Source organism: Gopherus evgoodei, chromosome 2, assembly GCF_007399415.2.
Source record: "Gopherus evgoodei ecotype Sinaloan lineage chromosome 2, rGopEvg1_v1.p, whole genome shotgun sequence".
Lineage (NCBI taxonomy): Eukaryota > Metazoa > Chordata > Testudines > Testudinidae > Gopherus > Gopherus evgoodei.
The window spans coordinates 12951389-12971241 of NC_044323.1; the positions used below are offsets into that span (position 1 = coordinate 12951389).

The window sequence follows — 19853 nt, forward strand, 5'->3', positions numbered from 1 at the left end:
TCAGTGGTCCTTTTGGACACCTTGGGCATATCACCAAGCCCAAGGTGAACCCTCTGTGCCATCACACTCCGTTCCTTCAGAACACCACGTGCCAGAGGCCACTGTCAACTGACCTCCCCCTGCTGGTACGGAGGAAGCTCCTGTCCCCGCACCGGACCCCTGTGCTCTTCCGGCTTCGGATGTCCCCCAGGATCAGGAGTCAGTGCAGGACCCACTCATCCCGGGACTTTCATCCTCCTCTTCTCCGGATGAAGCAGTAGTGGGGACATCATCGTTGGGCCCGCCTCCAATTGACCTCAGGTCACACCAGGACCTCCTGCGGCGTGTCGCCCAGAATATCAACTTACCAGTATAGGAGGTTCCAGAGGTTGAGGACCCGGTGATAAGTATATTGTCGGCGGAGGCACCAACCAGAGTGGCCTACCGTTCATTCGTTCGATCCAGGCTAAGGCAGACACCATCTGGCAATCCCTGGCATCTATCCCGCCCACAGCCAGAGGGGTCGAACGGAAAGACATGGTGCCCTCCAAGGAGTATGAGTACTTATATGGGCACCCCCCTCCCTGTTCATTGGTTGTACAGTCCATCACTGAGCAGGAGCACCATGGCCAACAAGCCCCTGCACCTAAATCAAGGGAGGCTAGGCGAATGGATTTGTTGGGATGAAAAATCTATTCCGCGGGAGGCCTCCAACTCAGGGTAGCAAACCAACAAGCCCTACTGAGTAGATATAATTACAACACCTGGGAGGCAGTAGGGAAATTCACAGAGCTGGTCCCACAAGACTCCCGCCAGGAATTTACAACACTATTGGAGGAAGGAAAGAAAGTAGCGCGAACTTCCCTACAGGCCTCGCTAGATGCCGCTGATTCAGCAGCTAGAATGGTCGCCTCTGGAATCACCATGCGATGTATATCATGGCTTCAGGTGTCAGGCCTGCCACCTGAACTTCAGCACACTATACAAGACTTACCATTTGATGGCCAGGACCTATTCTCACAGAAGACGGACCCTAGGCTACAGAGTCTGAAAGACAATCACGTAATTATGCGTTCGCTTGGAATACATACACCACAAACTCAAAGAAGATCCTTCCGCTCCCAACCTCAGTGCCCTTACCCCCTGCCTAGGCCAAGACAAGATTTTACCAGAAGGCGAGGTTGTACCAACTGTAGACATCAGTCTGGACCTCAAGGGGGTAACAATACCGGTCCCACCAAGCCAACAGCGGGACCCAAATCAAACTTTTGAGGGTGCGCCCGAGAGCAGTGTACCAATTGTCTCCCAGGATCCTTTTCAGTTTTACAACCACCTTTCCCCGTTCCTCCCTGCGTGGTCCCAATTAACCTCGGATCTTTGGGTCCTACGCACGGTGGAGTTTGGATACCATCTGGAGTTTATTTCACCCCCTCCCTCTCAACCCCTCTCTTCGTCCCTCTTCAGGGACCCCTCTCATGAGCAACTCCTCCTGCAAGAGGTTTGTAGGCTCCTTACAATGGGAGCTATAGAGGAGGTACCGAAGGAATTAAGGGGCAAGGGGTTTTATTCCCGATATTTCCTAATCCCCAAAGCGAAGGGAGGCCTCCGGCCTATCCTAGACCTGCGATGACTGAACAAGTTCATGGAACAGTTCAAGTTCCGCATGGTATCCCTGGGGACCATCATCCCTTCCCTGGATCCTGGAGATTGGTATGCCGCTCTCGATATGAAGGACGCGTATTTCCACATTGCAGTTTACCCTCCACACAGACGGTATCTACACTTTGTGGTGAACCATCAATACTTTCAGTTTACGGTCCTTCCCTTTGGCCTCTCCACAACCCCTCGGGTATTCACGAAGTGTATGGCGGTAGTCGCCGCCTCCCTCTTTCGTCGTCGAATACATGTCTTCCCATACCTCGACAACTGGCTTATTTGAGGGACCTCCTAGGCGCAAGTCACCAGTCATGTGAGCATCATCAAGGACCTATTCACACGTCTAGGCATGATAATCAATTTGGAAAAATCTACTCCAGTGCCTACGCAAAGGATAGAGTTCATCGGGGCCACTCTGGACTCCAATCTGGCAACGGCCAGTTTGCCTCTACCTCGTTTTCAGGCAATAGTATCACTTATACAAAGACTTCAAAGCTTCCCGACAACCTCAGCTCGCACTTGCCTTGGCCTCCTCAGTCACATGGCTGCATGCACATTCGTGACAAAGCATGCCAGACTGCGCATGCATCCCCTTCAAACTTGGCTCTCCTCAGCCTACCGTCCAGGCAGAAACGCCATAGATATTGTACTCACAATTCCACCTAGCATCCTAGGCTTCCTCGACTGGTGGCTGACACCATCCCTGGTGTATGCAGGTCTGCCGTTCCATCCACCACAGCCCTCCACGTCCCTAACAACGGACGCGTCATCTCTCTGCTGGGGTACTCACCTAGGGCACCTTCGCACTCAAGGCCTTTGGTCATTTCGGGAGTTGGCGTTACACATAAATGTCCGAGAACTGAGAGCAGTCCGCCTGGCGTGCCAAGCATTCCAGCGCCATCTACAGGGTCATTGTGTCTTAGTGTTCACAGACAACACAATGGCCATGTATTACATAAACAAGCAGGGAGGGACACGATCCTCCCCCCTTTGTCAAGAGGCGATACAACTATGGGACTTTTGCATAGCCCACTCAATAGACCTGGTAGTGTCCTTTCTCCCAGGAGTCCGGAACACTCTGTCAGATCAACTGAGCAGATCCTTCCTGTCTCATGAGTGGTCCATCTGCCTGGACATTCTCCATTCTGTCTTCCGGAAGTGGGGGTTTCCCCACATAGACCTCTTTGCCTCCCGAGAGAAAAGGAAATGGCAGGTGTTCTGCTCCCTGCAAAGTCGCTCCCCGGGCTCCCTCTCGGACGCAATCCTAATTCCATGGAAGGGTCACCTATTTTATACCTTCCCACCCTTTCCTCTCATCCACAGAGTCCTACTCAAGCTCCTCAGGGACAGAGCCCACCTAATCCTGATAGCTCCGGCATGGCCGAGACAGCACTGGTACACCCTGTTGCTCGATCTCTCTGTGGCAGACCCGATCCCCCTGTCACTCTGCCCAAACCTCATAACACAGGACTTCAGCAGGCTTCACCACCTGGACCTGCAGTCCCTTCATCTGACAGCATGGCTGCTGTCTGGTTGAGCCAATCTGAGTTGCGTTGTTCCACCTCAGTACAACAAGTGCTGCTGGGAAGCAGAAAGCCTTCCACGCGGACAACATATCTCGCCAAGTGGAAGCGCTTCTCCCACTGGTGCACTCAGCGTAACTTTATCCCCGAAGGTGTATCGGTCCTCGTTATCTTGGACTATTTATGGTCCCTCAAAGAGCAGGGCCTGGTGATCTCTTCTGTAAGGGTGCATCTTGCAGCTATTTCCGCCTTCCACCCTGGGGAAACTGGCAGTTCAATCTTTTCTCACCCATAGTTTCCAGATTCCTCAAAGGCTTGGAGCGGCTGTACCCTCAGGTCAAGCGCCTGACCCCTACCTGGGATCTAAACCTGGTGTTGGCTAGGCTTATGGGTTCCCCCTTTGAGCCTTTAGCCACATGCTTACTGCTGTACCTTTCCTGGAAGACAGCCTTCCTCATCGCTATCACCTCGACTAGACAAGTCTTGGAACCTCGAGCTTTGACTGCGGATCCCCCGTATACGGTGTTTCACAAGGACAAGGTACAGCTGCGACCGCACCCGGCATTCCTCCCTAAGGTGGTCTCTGCCTTCCATGTTAATCAAGACATCTTTCTACCAGTCTTTTTCCCCGAAGCCGCACTCATCGCGTCGGGAACAACAGCTGCATATTTTGGATGTCCGCATGGCTCTCACCTTTTATATAGAGAGGACCAAACCCTTCCGATGTTCGCCTCAGCTCTTTGTAGCTGTCGCAGAGCGCATAAAGGGCATGCCAGTCTCTTCCCAACAGATTTCATCTTGGGTAATGTCTTGTATCCGGACGTGTTATGACTTGGCTCACGTTTAGACTGGCCATCTCACCACTCATTCTACTTGGGCTCAAGCCTCATCTGCCACTTTCCTGGCCCATGTTCCCATCCAGGAAATATGTCGTATGGCTAACTGGTCTTCCATCCACACCTTTGCATCACACTACACATTGGTCCAGCAGTCCAGAGACGATGCCGCCTTTGGCTCAGCGGTCTTACATTCTGCAACGTCTCACTCCAACCCCACCGCCTAGGTAAGGCTTGGGAATCACCTAACTGGAATGGATATGAGCAAGCTCTCAAGGAAGAAAAGACGGTTACTCACCTTTGTAACTGTTGTTCTTCGAGACGTGTTGCTCATATCCATTCCAAACCCTCCCTCCTTCCCCTCTGTCGGAGTAGCCGGCAAGAAGGAACTGAGGAGCGTATGGGTCGGCAGGGGTATATATCCGGTGCCATAGCAGCGCCACTCCAGGGGGCGTCCAGCCAACCCACCAAGTGTTGCTAGGGTAAAAATCTTCCAACGAACATGCACGCAGTGTGCGCACACCTAACTGGAATGGATATGAGCAACACATCTCGAAGAACAACAGTTACAAAGGTGAGTAACCATCTTTTTTTTTAATTGTTCACCAAAATTGAAAAGTAAAAAAATAAAATAAATAAAGTCAAATAAAATGTTTTGTTTCAATATTGAGGTTTTTAAAACATTTTAATTTTTTTCAATAAAATTGAAGTAAATTTTGAATTGAAACATTTTTCTGAAACAAAAAGTTTAAATATTTCATTTCACAAAATTCCAAAACAAACCAATTCAACGTTTCTTTGTTGTTGTTGTTTTTTTCTGATTGAAATAATTTCCCAAAATGGACCTGAATTCACAAATCATTTTTGTGGACCCAAATCTGCCTTTTTCAGCAAATAAATTATTTGCATAAAAATTTCACTCAGCTCTAGTTACAAAAGATTGTAGGTTTCAGTGCACATATGTACATAACTAATGCAGTTCCTTTTGAAATCAATGAGAATTTTTCCTTTGGCTTTATTGGACATTAGACTGGGTCCTGAGCATTTTAAAATATAGTCCGCATTTGCACATTGAGATCAAGTGTGTCTAACTTTAGCACATGAGTAGTTCTAAAAGGCTAACTTCAAGTGTGTCATTTTTATTGTGCAAAGGAGGTGGAACTTGAATGGGGATGCTTTTACAATCAGTTCCTTGATTCAGCAAGGAACTTAAGTGCAAATTTAACTTTAACTACTTGATTAGTGGAACTGCTTCAGCAAGTGATTTAAGCATATACCCTAACCCATGCTCAAGTCCCATGCTGAATCAGGGCCAGCATGAGAAAGGTCTCCATTGCAGTTCCACCCAATTCCTTGCACAGTAAAAATGGCCATCGACTGATACAAGACTCTGTAGGAGCTTGGGCATATGAAACCTTGATATCAGCACAGACATTGTTCTACATAACTGAAAATGTTATGTGACTGAAAGAGAACGTAGGGTAATATCCCACAGCCTCCTCACCTTTGGGATGGCGGTCTTCATTCCAGACACAGAAAGGGCCTATGTACAAAGTATACAATCTGGCCTGCAGGATGCAGACAGAAAACTCAAACTCATGGGTGAAATCCTGGCCCCATTAAAGACCCAGTGACTTCAGTGATTTCATCCTATATTTTTAAAAGTTTGCTAGTAGAATCCTAATGTGTGATACTGTAGTTTTGTTGCTCAGTGAAGAGCATAGAGGCTGCTGGCTGTTTATAAACAGATTGTAATTGGTTGACTGAAGTTGTTCTGTTATCAGTCAGAGTTCTAATTATATAGACCAAAACCTTTAACCAGCATTCCATGTCCATAAAGGAACCAGAAAAGAGGAACATTAAATAATTCTGTTAATAATAATCATTAAGCAGATAACTGGCTTCTTTTATTTGTTTCACTGGTCTATGCAAATTATGCTTGAGAGGCCATTTTAATTATTTCCTGTTCAATTAAAATGGATGAAATATGACAAAAATCAGAGAAAATAGGAATCTCAGGTACTGTTTACAAAAGTAGCTAAGTGACCTAGGAGCCTAAGCACTATTTTCAAAAGTGACTTAGGCACCTATGTTCTATTGACTTTTAATGAGACTTAGCCCAGGTCTACACTACCAACTTATGTTGATATAAATATGTTGCTAGGGCTGTGGAAAATCCATTGCTACTCTGCAAAATTATGGCAACCTAACTTATGTCGGCATGCAGCCAGCGCAGTTACTAAATCGCTAAACCTGGGTCCTTGTGTTGACAGTGCTCATACTCACCAGGAGCGCTTTTATCGATTATATTGTCAGTGTGCGGCATTATGAGATGGCTCCTGAAAGCCAGTAACAGTCAACGTAAGCAACACAGTGACTACACTGACATCGCATCAACCTAATTACATCCACCATGACTCTACGCCACACAGTGGTGTTACTAAATCGACGAAGAAAGGCACTTATATCAGCAGTAGCCAAATTTATGTAGTGACACTTTAACAGCTAGGTCAATGTAAGGCAGCTTACATCAACCTAACTGTGTAATGTAGACCAGGGCGTAATTATATTGACCTAACCTCCAGTGTAGACAGTGCTAGGGTTTGCTGTCCATTGTGGAGGACCTATACCAACAGGAGAAGCTCTCCCATCAGCCTACATAGCATCTGCTGTAAATATAGACAAGCTCTCAAGCTCCTAAGTGCCTAAGTCACTTCTGATAATATGATTTAGGCAATTTAAAAAAATGGTTACCTTATATTTCAGTTCTGTGAGGTAAATTTAAATTAGCCAGATACAGTGTTCTCTTTCCCCCACATTCTAGGCTATCACTGCGAAATGGGAAGTAAATCTGACCTTTCATATTAAATTAGATTTGTACTATTTGTAAAATTACTATTGTAATTTTATTGTTTCCTACTGTTACTCTTGAGACGTTATAGCGGGGTCAGCAGCCTTTGGCATGTGGTCCATCAGGGTAATCCGCTGGTGGACCGTGAGACGTTTTATTTACGTTGACCGTCCACAGGCACAGTCCCCCGCCCCGCCCCTCCGGGCAGCTCCCATTGACTGCGGTTCGCCATTCCCGGCCAACAGGAGCTGCAGGAAGCGACGGGTTACGGGGAAGTGCATTATAGGCTTTGAGGATTATGTCAACACTGTGCTCAGTCCTGTGCAATATGTAAAAAATAAAGACAATCCATGTCCTCAAAGAGTTTATATTTTACCAGGTTGTTGGGGTAGGACTATTTGTCTATTAAAAAGAAGATTAATCATAGAATCATAGACTTTAAGGTCAGAAGGGACCGTTATGATCATCTAATCTGACCTCCTGCACAACGCAGGCCCCGGAATCTCACCCACCCACTCTTGTATCAAACCTGTGTCTGAGCCATTGAAGTCCTCAAATCGTGGTTTAAAGACTTCAAGGTGCAGAGAATCCTCCAGCAAGTGACCAGGCCCCATGCTGCAGAGGAAGATGGAAAACCCCCAGGGCTTCTGCCAATCTGCCCTGGAGGAAAATTCCTTCTCAACCCCAAATATGGCGATCAGCTAAACCCTGAGCATGTGGGCAAGACTCACCAGCCAGACACCCAGGAAAGAATTCGCTGTAGTAACTCAGATCCCATCCCATCTAACATCCCATCACAGGCCATTGGGCATATTTACCACTAATAGTCAAAGATCAATTAATTGCCAAAATTAGGCTATCCCATCATACCATCCCCTCAATAAACTTATCAAGCTTAGTCTTGAAGCCAGATATGTCTTTTGCCCCCACTGCTCCCCTTGGAAGGCTGTTCCAGATATTCACTCCTCTTGGTCATTCTTGGTCATTTAGATGGATGCTGGTGGGTTTTCTTCTGTGCTTTGATTCATTTAAAGTATTCTCTTGTCACATAATTCAGTGTTATTTGATTATTACTTCACATTCTGCTTCTCACTTAGAGCTTGAGGAATCACAACAGCGATGTCCTCCATGCTGGAATCATTTTGCCGTTAAATTTCTCATTTGGGATTGCTGTCCATTGTGGTTGTTAATCAAGAAATATGTGAAGTTTGTGGTAATGGATCCATTTACTGACCTCACGATCACTCTTTGCATTGTGATAAATACTCTCTTCATGGCATTGGAGCATTACAAGATGACAAAAGAGTTTGATGACATGCTTTACATAGGCAATCTGGTAAGTGAATTTGAACCCAAAATTATATCTGGAGAGTTTATTTCTGCTCTTTCAAGTTCTGAAGGCTGAAAACTATTGGAGCTAGAGGTCTTAGGAAGAACTCATTTGGTGTGCTGTCAGCACAACTTTGTAAATGTCATGCCAAGCAAGAGTAGCTTGCTTTATTTGGCGGCCCTCCTGGCATTTGAAGAGAAATGAAGAAAGGATATGTATCTACTGTCACTAAGCAAGCATACTCTGCTGCTCATTAGTGGACAGTAAAGTGTCATTTCACTGCTGAGACCAATAGATTCCCGGTGGGTAACTATTCTAGGAAGTGAAGAAAGAAGGATCTTAAAAAGTTTTTAAAAATCAATAATAAGGATGTATAGGTCACTGAATATTAGTGATTTTTTTAAGTTAAAGAATCCTATGGAAAAAATAAGCTAGTGCCCCAGTGGGGAAGTAGCCTTGAGTTATCACTTTTATAGTTATACTACAGCCAAGATTTTCAAGTGTCTAACAGAGTTATAAAGTTTAAGGCCAATCAGGATCACCAAATCATCTAGTCCAATCTCCTGTATGTCATAGGGCACCAAGACCATCCAGCACCTACACACTAAACACAACAGGTTTTCTCAGTCTTGGGCTTCCCAGCTTGAGACATCTACAGAGCTCTGATTTAAGATCATGCTGAACACCCACCTTCTGGAAATCAAGCTCTTTTAAGGGCTTTCAAGTTTGGCACTCAGAAATTGAGGCACTCAAAATCACAAAATCTTTGAAACTATTAGCCAGTAATAAGACAGTATATTCTCCTACAGATTATCATCCAGAAAGAAGCACATACTGGATTTAAGGTTATTTTCATTTTTGTAAAAAAAATGGTACTAATCAAATATTGAAATACTTGAGAAAGTATATATGTGTCCATTCATACAATTCCACTAACATGGACTCCTGGAGCTGACAGGTACAAATAGACAGAAGCAATCATTAGGCTTCTCAGAATAGTCCTTTTCTCTTGGAATCTGCTGACCACCAGATACGGAATTTTCCCTCACTACTTCTCTCCAGTCTGAAAACTGCACCAATTGGCTTCCTCCAGAAGTGTGAACTACTCTACTAGGCAGATGGACCCATTACCAGATCTTAAGCTGTTCAGTCTTGAGAGATTTCCCTTTGTAGCTATGGTCAGTGAGGGCTTCTGTCTTGCTCCAAGACCTATGTTATTTCTCTTCATGGATAACATCAGCTATAAAAGGAGCTAAATAGCCCTTTAATTGAGCTGTGTTGGCTCCTCTTAACAGCAGACCCATATTCAGGAATTTTGATGCCTTATCTTATTCCCCACGTAGACAAAATGAAGGTCTCCCAGATCCTAGGGCTTCTCAGCATGTGATCAGGTTGCAATTCTGCAGCTGCCCACTCTGACACCCCAGGGCAAAGATGCTCATGTTCCCTGCTCTGCACTTGGCCTATCATCTTTTCTCCTTGCCCAGTGTGACCGGGCAGAGTGGCCTCGCACTAGTACAGCAGGGATTAACTCTTTCTTCCTAGCAGAGGAAGCCATGCCCCAGAAGCTCTGCTGGGCATGCTCCAACTGTAGAACAGATATAAAAGCCTGCAGATCAGATCAGTCTGGGCTGACTGCCAGAGGGGAAGGACGCATGCCACTAGCTCCTGCAGAGGGAGGGCCTGCGAGCCAGGATCTGGGAGTAAGCCAAGCCAAGAAAATACCTGAGACCCCGCTAGAGGACGCCACAAGAGAGGAACAGATTGGAGGACTCCCCGCCACAGATGACCAAGTATTCATGGTAGGAAGTGACCCAGGGGAACTCTAGAAACAAACAGCCTTAGAGCTGTATTGACACTCGGCGTGTTGTGGGCAGATCCTCGCCGAGTGAGTGGCAAGGGGAGCTTGCCACTACTAGGGCCCTGGGTTGAGGCTCGGTGGAGAGGGCAGGCCCAAGTCCCCCTACCCTCCCTCACCTCTGAACCATGAAGGGGGTTTATATGGACTCTGGCCACTAGGCCACGCTACCCTGCTCATAAGGGGTTTAGCTGGAATCTGGCCTCTAGGCTGCGCTACTCTGCTCGTAAGGGGGCTTAGATGGACTCTGGCCGCTAGGCCACGTTAACCCACTCGTAAAGGGCGTTTATATGGACTCTGGCCACTAAGCCGTGTTACTCCGCTCGTAAGGGGGTTTATATGGACTCTGACCACTAGGTTGCACTACTGTGCTGGACGGGGTGATAGTAGGAAGGAAGGCCAAGAAGCCGCCACTGACCATCCACAGTGAGGCAAACATAAGGACTTGAGTATCAGAGGGTAGCCGTGTTAGTCTGGATCTGTAAAAGCAGCAAAGAATCCTGTGGCACCTTATAGACTAACAGACTTTTTGGAGCATGAGCTTTCGTGGGTGAATACCCACTTCCTCAGATGCAAGGACTTGAGAGTGGTGAGGCGCTGGCACCCCATCCTCCCCCTGCCACAAAGGGGCGCTGGGGTGCCCGCTCTGCCACACCCAGTCTACAGGTAACTTTAGATTCCAGCAGCACCTGTATGACTCCTTCACAATTCTGCCTGGCAGAGTTTGGATTACTTATGTGTAACCACTCTGAGTAGAGGAGAAAACAGAGACAGGAAACAAAAGAAGTTAAAAAGCAGTTGACCTTATCTTGCTCCAAGTCTCTCAGTGCTGCTGTGCTGGAGCCAATTCTCTTGTTTGTGGTAATGATGAATAAATAAAACCAAGCAGGCATTCTTCTTGCAGTGCTGTTTGCAATGGACTTCAGTGAAAGGACAGTTCTTCAGATAAAATATCAGTGGCTCAAGACCATCCTGGGCCCTTCCTCCTCAGTTTTATTAAACCCAAACTTAAATTGGTTAATAGTAGAGCAGGGCACACAAAGATAATTCAGTCTCACCAAGGTTTTCAACATCTCAACATTTGGTTTTGTTTCTATTTGGAATGAAAATCCCAAATGTCAAAGTTCTCCACAAAAGGGAATGGAGCCTCAGCTCCAGGCTGGCTGGCTGGAGCTGTGAATATTGGAAGCTCTGGAGTTCCCAGCTTTGAGGCAGTTCACTTGGTGAGTTGCCCCAGAGCTATGGACCCTGGAAGCAGAGGCAATCTGCATAGCAGGCTGCCCCAAAGCCATGGACCCTGGGAGCCCTAGAGCCTCGATGCCCTAAAGCCCTGGACTGGCAGTCCAACAGCTGGGATGCTGAGGAGCCAGGCAGGTGAGCTGGCAGGAAACCTGGCAGGTTTTTGATGGAAGGTCTGTAGGAGCCCTGCCCAAGTTCCGCTGGAACATCGCTGAGATCAAACAGTCTCTTCAGAATGTTTCGACTTCGGCAAATCAGCAAATTCTGATAAAACAACATTTCAACAGAATTTTTCCAACCGGCTCCAGTTATCAGCATGACTTTATGAAGAATCTCAGTCTGTCTCAAGTCTCCTCGCTGCAAGTTCCTAAAGGAGCAAAATCAGGATGCTCTTCTTCCTAGTCAAACTCAAAAATGCTAGTAGTTCTCCACTGCTTTCTGATAGAGTTTCCCCTATAGCTATCCCTCCTCAGGGATGTAGGGTAGTATTAAATGGGGGGAAATAATAGAGAATAAAAGACCATTTGCTTTTTTTTTCTCTAAAGAAATCATGAAAGAAACAATAGAAAGAAAAGGAAACAAGTGTCCTTATCTTCTGTGAATAAGAAGGGAGAGTGCAATTCTTCATCTGACACTTGTGAGAATCAGTCATGGAAGAGCTTCAGTTTTGATGATATGATTTGCATCATAAAATTATGCAACAAAGCTCTGGTTCTCTGACTCCCCAGGCTTATCATCTAAAGAAGATAATGTTTTTATTTGGTATCAAGAAAAATAGCAGAATTATACTCACATCTCTGCATGCTTCATCTGACCAGGCTTTTTCATCCTTCCAAAGAAATCAAGAGGTTATTGATCTAAATGAGATTGGTTAGCAACATCACTAGTACTTACCATAATCGTATACCATAACCAATACCAGTTTGTGGCTCCACTCCTGAAGATAATGTCCAAGTAATCACCTATCTGGATGATTAGTTAGTGAAAGCAGTTTTTTGTACAATCACAGCTAGCACTGAACAAGGTTCCAGTGATTTTGTGATACATTGCTGTATGGAATTCATAACTAATACACAGAAGTCTCATTTCTGCCTTTAGAGATTCTGATTCCCTCAGAAGCTCTGATGTCTATTAGCCCTAGAGTTTCCATCTCGAAAGATTATTGATTAAAAAGAAATTGTTCCTCCTGAGTCATCTCTCAGCAAGACAATTGCATGATGTGCTCAACATGATATCATCAGTTTTTGAGTCAGGATCCTGGGTACAACTTCACAAATATTGACTATGGTGTTTAATATCCCCATGGAATTTTCACTCACTGGAATACTAAGTATCTCTAACCATAGTGACTCAGAAATTGTTAACTTGTTGGAAATCAAAGGTGAGTTTGTCTGGTGCAGTACCACTGCTGGAGACCAGCTGAGCTGAAGTAATTTAGCATGTTGGTCTTTTAAGAAGGATGTTTTGAGCAGAGAAATTGTTTTGAATAGAGAATTTTTATCTTCCTGGTCAGAAAGAGAAAGACATTTTAGATATGGAAACATATAAAATTGCTATATGGAAGTTTACCTGTTCATTCGTTCCCCAAGCATTATGGAGTAAATGTTGCAGCTTCCTCAAATGCAGGTTTGGCCATTTGTTCCTTAGCATTGCCATTTTATAATTCTGTATGATCCTCCCTTATCTCATTTGGTTTTCCTAATTGTTACTTAGAGCCCATTAATCTATCTTGCTGGAGCACTATTGCAGAAACGTAGTTTATAGGTTAGACAGAATTTCCTCTTGTGTGAACATTACTGATAAACTTAAGTCCATAACATATACATATCTTCTGATCTCCAGTGTGCATTGACATAGGCTGTTGTATCATGGAAAATCAGCTGCTGCAATATGCAAATGCAGTAGATGATTTTTCAAGACACACAGTTGTGTGCACCTTTCACCAGAGGGTTAGATTCAAAATAAAACAGTTTCTGAAAAACTGTGTGTCTACATACTACCTTCTCTTCTAAGCCAACTATTTACAACCTTGTACTTACGTATTTAAATCAGTTCTGAAGGAATTTTTAAAAGCACTAGATCTGGCATTTTCACAGTTTGTGAGTATGGGTTCAAATAAGATACCTCCTTTAAAATCTGGTTTGCCATCAACAAACAGGCTCCCCTCCATAAGTATGTGTATGTTTTACAGAAAAAATGTTCAGATTAAAAAAGTTTCACTGTGTAATATTTGAAGGAGGTTATAAATAAACAAAGTGTTCTCAAGGCACTTTCAAAAGCAAATTGCCGTGTCTATTTTTAAAAGAATAATAAGACTCAAATTAGAGTCCCTAATCACCATCACCGCCAGCAGTATCCTGAAAGTGCGAGGACTATGCTGCATGGGATTCATGCAATAACAGAAACAAAAGGGCTAACTCTACAGGTATGCTGGAAACCAAAAGTACCTCTTTAACTGTGTCATGCAATCACTCTCACCTCCCCACTGAAATTGGCAGACTTAAGCTTTTTAAAAAGCACCTTTATTCTCTCACCTTATTATTGATATCTGTTTGTATGATAGAGGGAGCTGAAAATTAGTGTCTTAATTTATAAGTATAGCTCATTCCCTCCCGTTGTTTGTTGACTGCAATACTAATATTGTAAAAGGATCAGACAAGGCCAGAATATTGATAATACTGACAACAAGTACTGACACTACATTAGAGATGAAAGAAGAAAGGTTTGCTGGTAAAATGTTATTGTCTCTGTATTTTAATGCAACGTATTGGTAGGAAATCATTCATGACAGGAGATGTGTTTACAGACTGATCTCACTTCCTCTTTCCTTTCCACAGGTCTTCACTGGGATTTTTACAGCAGAAATGATCTTCAAAATAATTGCCTTAGATCCCTACTACTATTTTCAGCAGGGCTGGAATATTTTTGACAGTATAATTGTTATCCTAAGCCTAATGGAACTGGGATTATCCAGCATGGGAAATCTTTCTGTTTTACGCTCATTCAGATTGGTAATGTTTCCTTATTCTCTTTTGCAAAACATAACTCCTTTCAAGAATTTATTAGATCCTCTTAAATTTACATTCATTAAATAGGAAATTAAATTTTACAAATTAGTGAATACCTGTAGTGACACTAATTATAGACTATGTGACAAATGGAATTACTCCAGATTTACAACAGAGTAAATGAGAACAGAATTTGACTCTGTCTAGCTGTGTCAGTTACTTACAACATATATAAACTGAGTTTGCATAGAAGTTAATAGAAAAGTCAGTAGATAATTAATGAACTGTGAAGCTCAAGAACTAGTAAGATGTCACTTTACAGGTTTTTTATTCCTTAAATACATAATAAACATGCCACTGCAAAAGTGGATAGCCCTGCATTAATCGCAAACTGACTTTTTCCCCCAGAACCTGTCACCAAAACACATAACCTGTCTTTCAGTGAAAATCCTTCACTGTCAATCCCTTTAAATGTGCAGGGGGGTGATACTCCATTAATGGGAGAATCTGTTGATGTATTGGAACAGAAAAGTAGTTTTTTTGCCAGCCTGATGCTTGTGTCGCATTCATGTGCCAAGATGTCTGTGCTAATCATTCTGCCCATTATGTTGCTTCACAAGTTTTGCAAGACCATGAAAACAAACTTCTCTTTTCAAGAAGACTTAACTGCTCTAACTTTACCATCTATAAATATTCGCTCCCTGAAAATTGCAAAAGTATGGCCTGATGTTGCCAGTGGCTGAATGCCTTCTGCAAACCTTCTTCAGCAGGGATTAAATTAACCCCTGTGCAGAGAGCCAGTATAAGGCCTAGGCACCATTAAATCGTCAAAATAGGTCTTAAGTGGAATTTAGGTGATTTATAGGCCTTATGGTCCTAGAGTTGCCAATTTTGGTTGGATGTATTCCTGGAGATTTCGTCACATGACATAATCTTTAAAGATTATTTTTTAATTCTTGAAGACTCCAGGCCAATCCTGGAGCGTTGGTAACCCTATATGGTTCTCTGTACAGAGGCAAATCTCTGGGATTGAAAAGTAGCAGCATCTTACTGAGGCCTACTCAGGAACATACAGGAGTTGCAACCCCCTTTGTGGGATTGGGCCCTTAAAAGTCCAGGTAGTTTGTTGAAAGTTATCTTTTTTGAGACACAGGAACACAAAAAATAATGTTAAGGACTGAGGCTATGTTCTCTCTCTCTGCTTTCACAACCCGCTGCCCCTAACATTTAGTGGCAAGGAATTGGTCACATAGGACAGTGGTTCTCAACCAGAGGTACCTGTAACCTGAGGAGTACGCAGAAGTCTTCCAGAGGGTACATCAGCTTATCTAGATATTTGCCTAGTTTTACAACAGGCAATATAAAAAGCACTAGCAAAGTCAGTACAAACTAAAATTTTATACAATGATTTGTTTATACTGCTCTAAATACTATACGCTGAAATGTAAGTACAATATTGATTTATTTTATAGTTATATGGTATGGATGAGAAAATAAGCAATTTTTCAGTAGTAATATGCTGTGACACTGTTGTATTTTTATGTCTGATGTTGTAAACAAGTAGTTTTTAAGTGAGGTGAAACTTGGAGTACGCAAGACAAATCAGACTCCTGAAAGGGGTACAGTAGTCTGGAAAGGTGGACACATCTATCTAATCCTAATGCTGAATAGCATATTTTCTGAAAAAATTCATGGCCTGTCATGTAAGAAGCACAAATTGTACTGTAATAAGTATGGCTATTGTGAGTCTAACAAAACTGCTGCTAAAATCACTCTGTACTGCACGTTGTTTCCTAGTATTAAAAATATTTAATATTTGTACCCCTTTTTTTAACAATTCAGTATCAGAAATGTCTGTTGTTCTATTAACTGACACTGTTTTATGTTTTGTTCACAGCTGAGAGTCTTCAAATTGGCAAAGTCCTGGCCAACCTTAAATACTCTCATTAAAATCATTGGTAACTCAGTGGGTGCCCTGGGTAACCTCACCCTGGTTCTGGCGATCATAGTCTTTATTTTCGCTGTGGTAGGAATGCAGCTTTTTGGAAAAGACTACTCACTAAACGTCAACAAGATAAGCACTAATAACAGTTTGCCCCGCTGGCACATGTATGATTTCTTCCATTCGTTCCTTATTATATTCCGAATTCTCTGTGGAGAATGGATTGAAACCATGTGGGATTGTATGGAAGTAGCTGGGCAACCATTGTGCCTTCTCGTCTTCTTGCTGGTCATGGTGATAGGAAACCTAGTGGTGAGTTTTCATGACTGTTTTTTCCTATTTCTATTGTTTTTATGCCAATGTACTCCCTTTTCTCTCAAGACGTTGCAGATCTCCCATGATGCACAGGTATTATTTCATATTTGTTACTTTCTGGAAAATTGTCTACTTTCTTTTTCACACAAAGAGCTTTTTTTCATATCTTAAGGACAAAAACTGCAGAATTGCTTTACTGATTTTGAAAAACATTGGGCATTAATTCTCAGAGGAACATAAAGGTTTTCAGTAGAAAAAATGAACTTGAATTGATGATAATGATTCCTTTTACGTAAGTTCCACTAAAGGCTTGTGTGTTTTAGTCAGATGTAAGTGATTCATGGGCCATGTGCTGTATACAAGAGTGAATTCACAATCCAAACCAGAAGCTATTTTTAGTTCAGTTCATTCTTGGACAAGAACATACAAACCTTACAGCTAACTTTGTGTCTCTGCACTATCTGAATATGTGTAGCCTGCTTGGTCTATGAAGTTTAGGTTATGTTTACTGTAAAGTCACTTCCTTGTTTGTTTTCTAGCAGAATATCCCATAAGTAAAGAATGAGTTACATAAGCTCTGAACCTATTAAGGCTGAATCTTATGTCCCTGCTGTCATTTTATGGAACACTTTGCTGGCTTGCAGTCATTGTGGAAAAGTTTTGCTTATTCAGCTTACAGAATGTGTCTGACATTATGGATCTGATGGGTTTGGTGATGATACAGTAAGCTGTTTAACAGTGGATTTTGTCTCTGTTTGCTTTACGTTATTCTTTTCAGAACTCAGCATTTTGGTTTGATGCTCTTAGTATAGGATACCATGACCATGGGGAAAGGAATTGAAGGAAGCAGAGTGAGGCATTTATATTTGAAAGCTAAACTAAATTAAAAAGATCAGATTTATACTGAAAATATTTGATAGAGATTGCAAATTATCTTTTATAGCTGTTGACTGGAAAACAAAGTAAATATTAAAATCTGGTTTTACAAAGGGTAATGAAATAATTTTTTAAAATGTGCACTTTTTACAGATTTTCCTTTGAAGCTACATTTGGCCTGAAGAATTAGGAGACAGTGAATTTTTTTTCTGCATATTGAATATGCGTCTTTCTTGAAGGTTGGCAGAGGACCTGGGAAATTAACCTTCCCTCGCCTTTCATCCAAACAATTGTTTTACTCTTATTTAAACAATGGACTCAACCTGTGTTAAAGAAAACTGAAAATAATATCTAATAAATATGAGAGATAAGAAGTTAATATACCAGATCATTCACTTTTACTTTAGAAGAGAGAGTGGTCAAGTCCATTTTTTCCCTAGGTATTAATGCTCATTGGGTATCCTTAGACAGCCTGTGTGAGGATCAGGAAATATAAATCAGATTCAGATGAGATTACACTAACATGATATATATTTAAGCGTGAGTGCTCATCAGCAAACCTTTCCAAATGGAAAAACAGATACTGACAGAGTACATCAGCATGGATAATTCTGAAGTCACCAGCCTATCAAAAATACAAATGCTAACTTTATCGTTTTCAGGAGACAATTTTGTAGGCATGCAGTGACTGGTAAATAATTTGGAAGTGATTTATTGTAGCTTAATTAGTTCATAAGAGATAGGAGAAAGGGTGAAAATGTTGTTGGGGGCATTGGGGAAGGGGAAAGTAAGTAGGATGACAAATTCTGAATCATGAGAGTTATGTAAATAAACCACAATACACACAGATTTCACAATTTTGGTCTTAATTATCAGATACAGATTATGAGTTCTGTTCTTAAAATATGGGGGTTGGAAGGGACCTCAGGATGTCATGTAGTCCAACCCCCTGCTCAAAGCAGGGCTAATCCCTAGATAAATTTTTACTCCAGTTCCCTAAATGGCCCCCTCAAAGATTGAACTCAAAACCCTGGGTTTATAAGGCCAATGCTCAAACCGCTGAGCTAACCCTCCACCCTTTCTTGCCAAAATCGGTTGAAAAATTCCTATTGCCTTCAAGTTGAGTGTTGGGTAGGACCCAGAATCTTTTACTCACCTGCTAAATAGAATGAAAGTCACAAAGTGTGTTTAGAATATGATTAGCTTAAATAAATCCTTCACCCTTCAGTGGGAGAAGGCTCCAGTCCTGTGTGCACTAATATATATAGGAGATTTCTTTTTATAAATAACTCTAAAGCACTGGCATCTTTGTCAACAAGGTTTTCGACTCATTTTGCTCCTAGTTTCTTATCTGGGTTGCAGAGCTCAGGTCTGAAAATAAAAATATTTTCACGTTGGATTGCACCTCAGTTGGTCTCAGAACTCTTTCCTAGACTCTGAGAGCATGAAGGCATGCATACCATTTCTGCATATATAGTGGGTCTTCATGCACATAAAGATTAAGTATATATGAAATAAATGGATAGGTACTTAGAATAGTGTCTATAGCGTCTTTCCCTGCTCCATCTCTAAATATTCCCATAATGTGGAGCATATTTACTTTTTAAACTCCTCCAGTTCTCTTTTAAATGATGAACCGGATTGGCCTTCCATGAAGCTATATATGTACAGGGCTAGCTCCAGGCCCCAGCACACCAAGCGCGTGGTTGGGGCGGCATACCGCCGGGGGTGCTCTGCCGGTCACTGGGAGGGCGGCAGGCGGCTCCGGTGGACCTCCCGCAGGCGTGCCTATGGAGGGTCCGCTGGTCCCACAGCTCCGGTGGAGGTCCACCAAAGCCGCGGGACCAGCAGACCCTCTGCAGGCACGCCTGCAGGAGGTCCACCGGAGCCACCTGCCGCCCTCCTGGCGACCGGCAGAGCGCCCCCCGTGGCATGCCGCCCTGCTTGGGGTGGTGAAATGTCTAGAGCCGCCCCTGTATATGTACAGGTGATTCAGAGGCATAAATGTTACGATTACATGACATTTGACTTCTTGAATCTGGCTTGTATATACTGTTGTGTCTCACAAACATAGATTCTGAGGTACCCTAAAGGGGACACATGGTAGCTCACTGGGTGCCCTGGATAACCTCATGCTATGTAACAGTTTAGCTGTTGGTTGGCCAGAATGTTAGTAATTCCTAAATCTTCAGTAAAAGAGTGATCTGGAGGATGGTGTGGACTGCACCCTCAGCAAGTTTGCAGATGACACTAAACTGGGAGGAGTGGTAGATATGCTGGAGGGGAGGGATAGGCTACAGAGGGACCTAGACAAATTAGAGGATTGGGCCAAAAAAAAACCTGATGAGGTTCAACAAGGACAAGAGCAGGGTCCTGCACATAGGACAGAAGAATCCCATTCACTGTTACAGACTAGGGACCGAATGGCTAGGCAGCAGTT

The 19853-nt window shown here is 43.2% G+C and overlaps 1 protein-coding gene across 4 annotated transcripts in view; it reads left to right on the forward strand.

The window, feature by feature from the left end:
• LOC115645407 (sodium channel protein type 5 subunit alpha-like) overlaps positions 1 to 19853 on the forward strand; it is a 382036-nt gene that overhangs the window by 185114 nt on the left and 177069 nt on the right. For all 4 annotated transcript variants that reach the window (XM_030550011.1, XM_030550007.1, XM_030550010.1 and 1 more), the window contains 3 exons: positions 7943 to 8181; positions 14110 to 14283; positions 16178 to 16534. In XM_030550011.1, coding sequence (XP_030405871.1) covers positions 7943 to 8181; positions 14110 to 14283; positions 16178 to 16534 — 770 coding nt within the window. The remainder of the gene's footprint in view (positions 1 to 7942; positions 8182 to 14109; positions 14284 to 16177; positions 16535 to 19853) is intronic.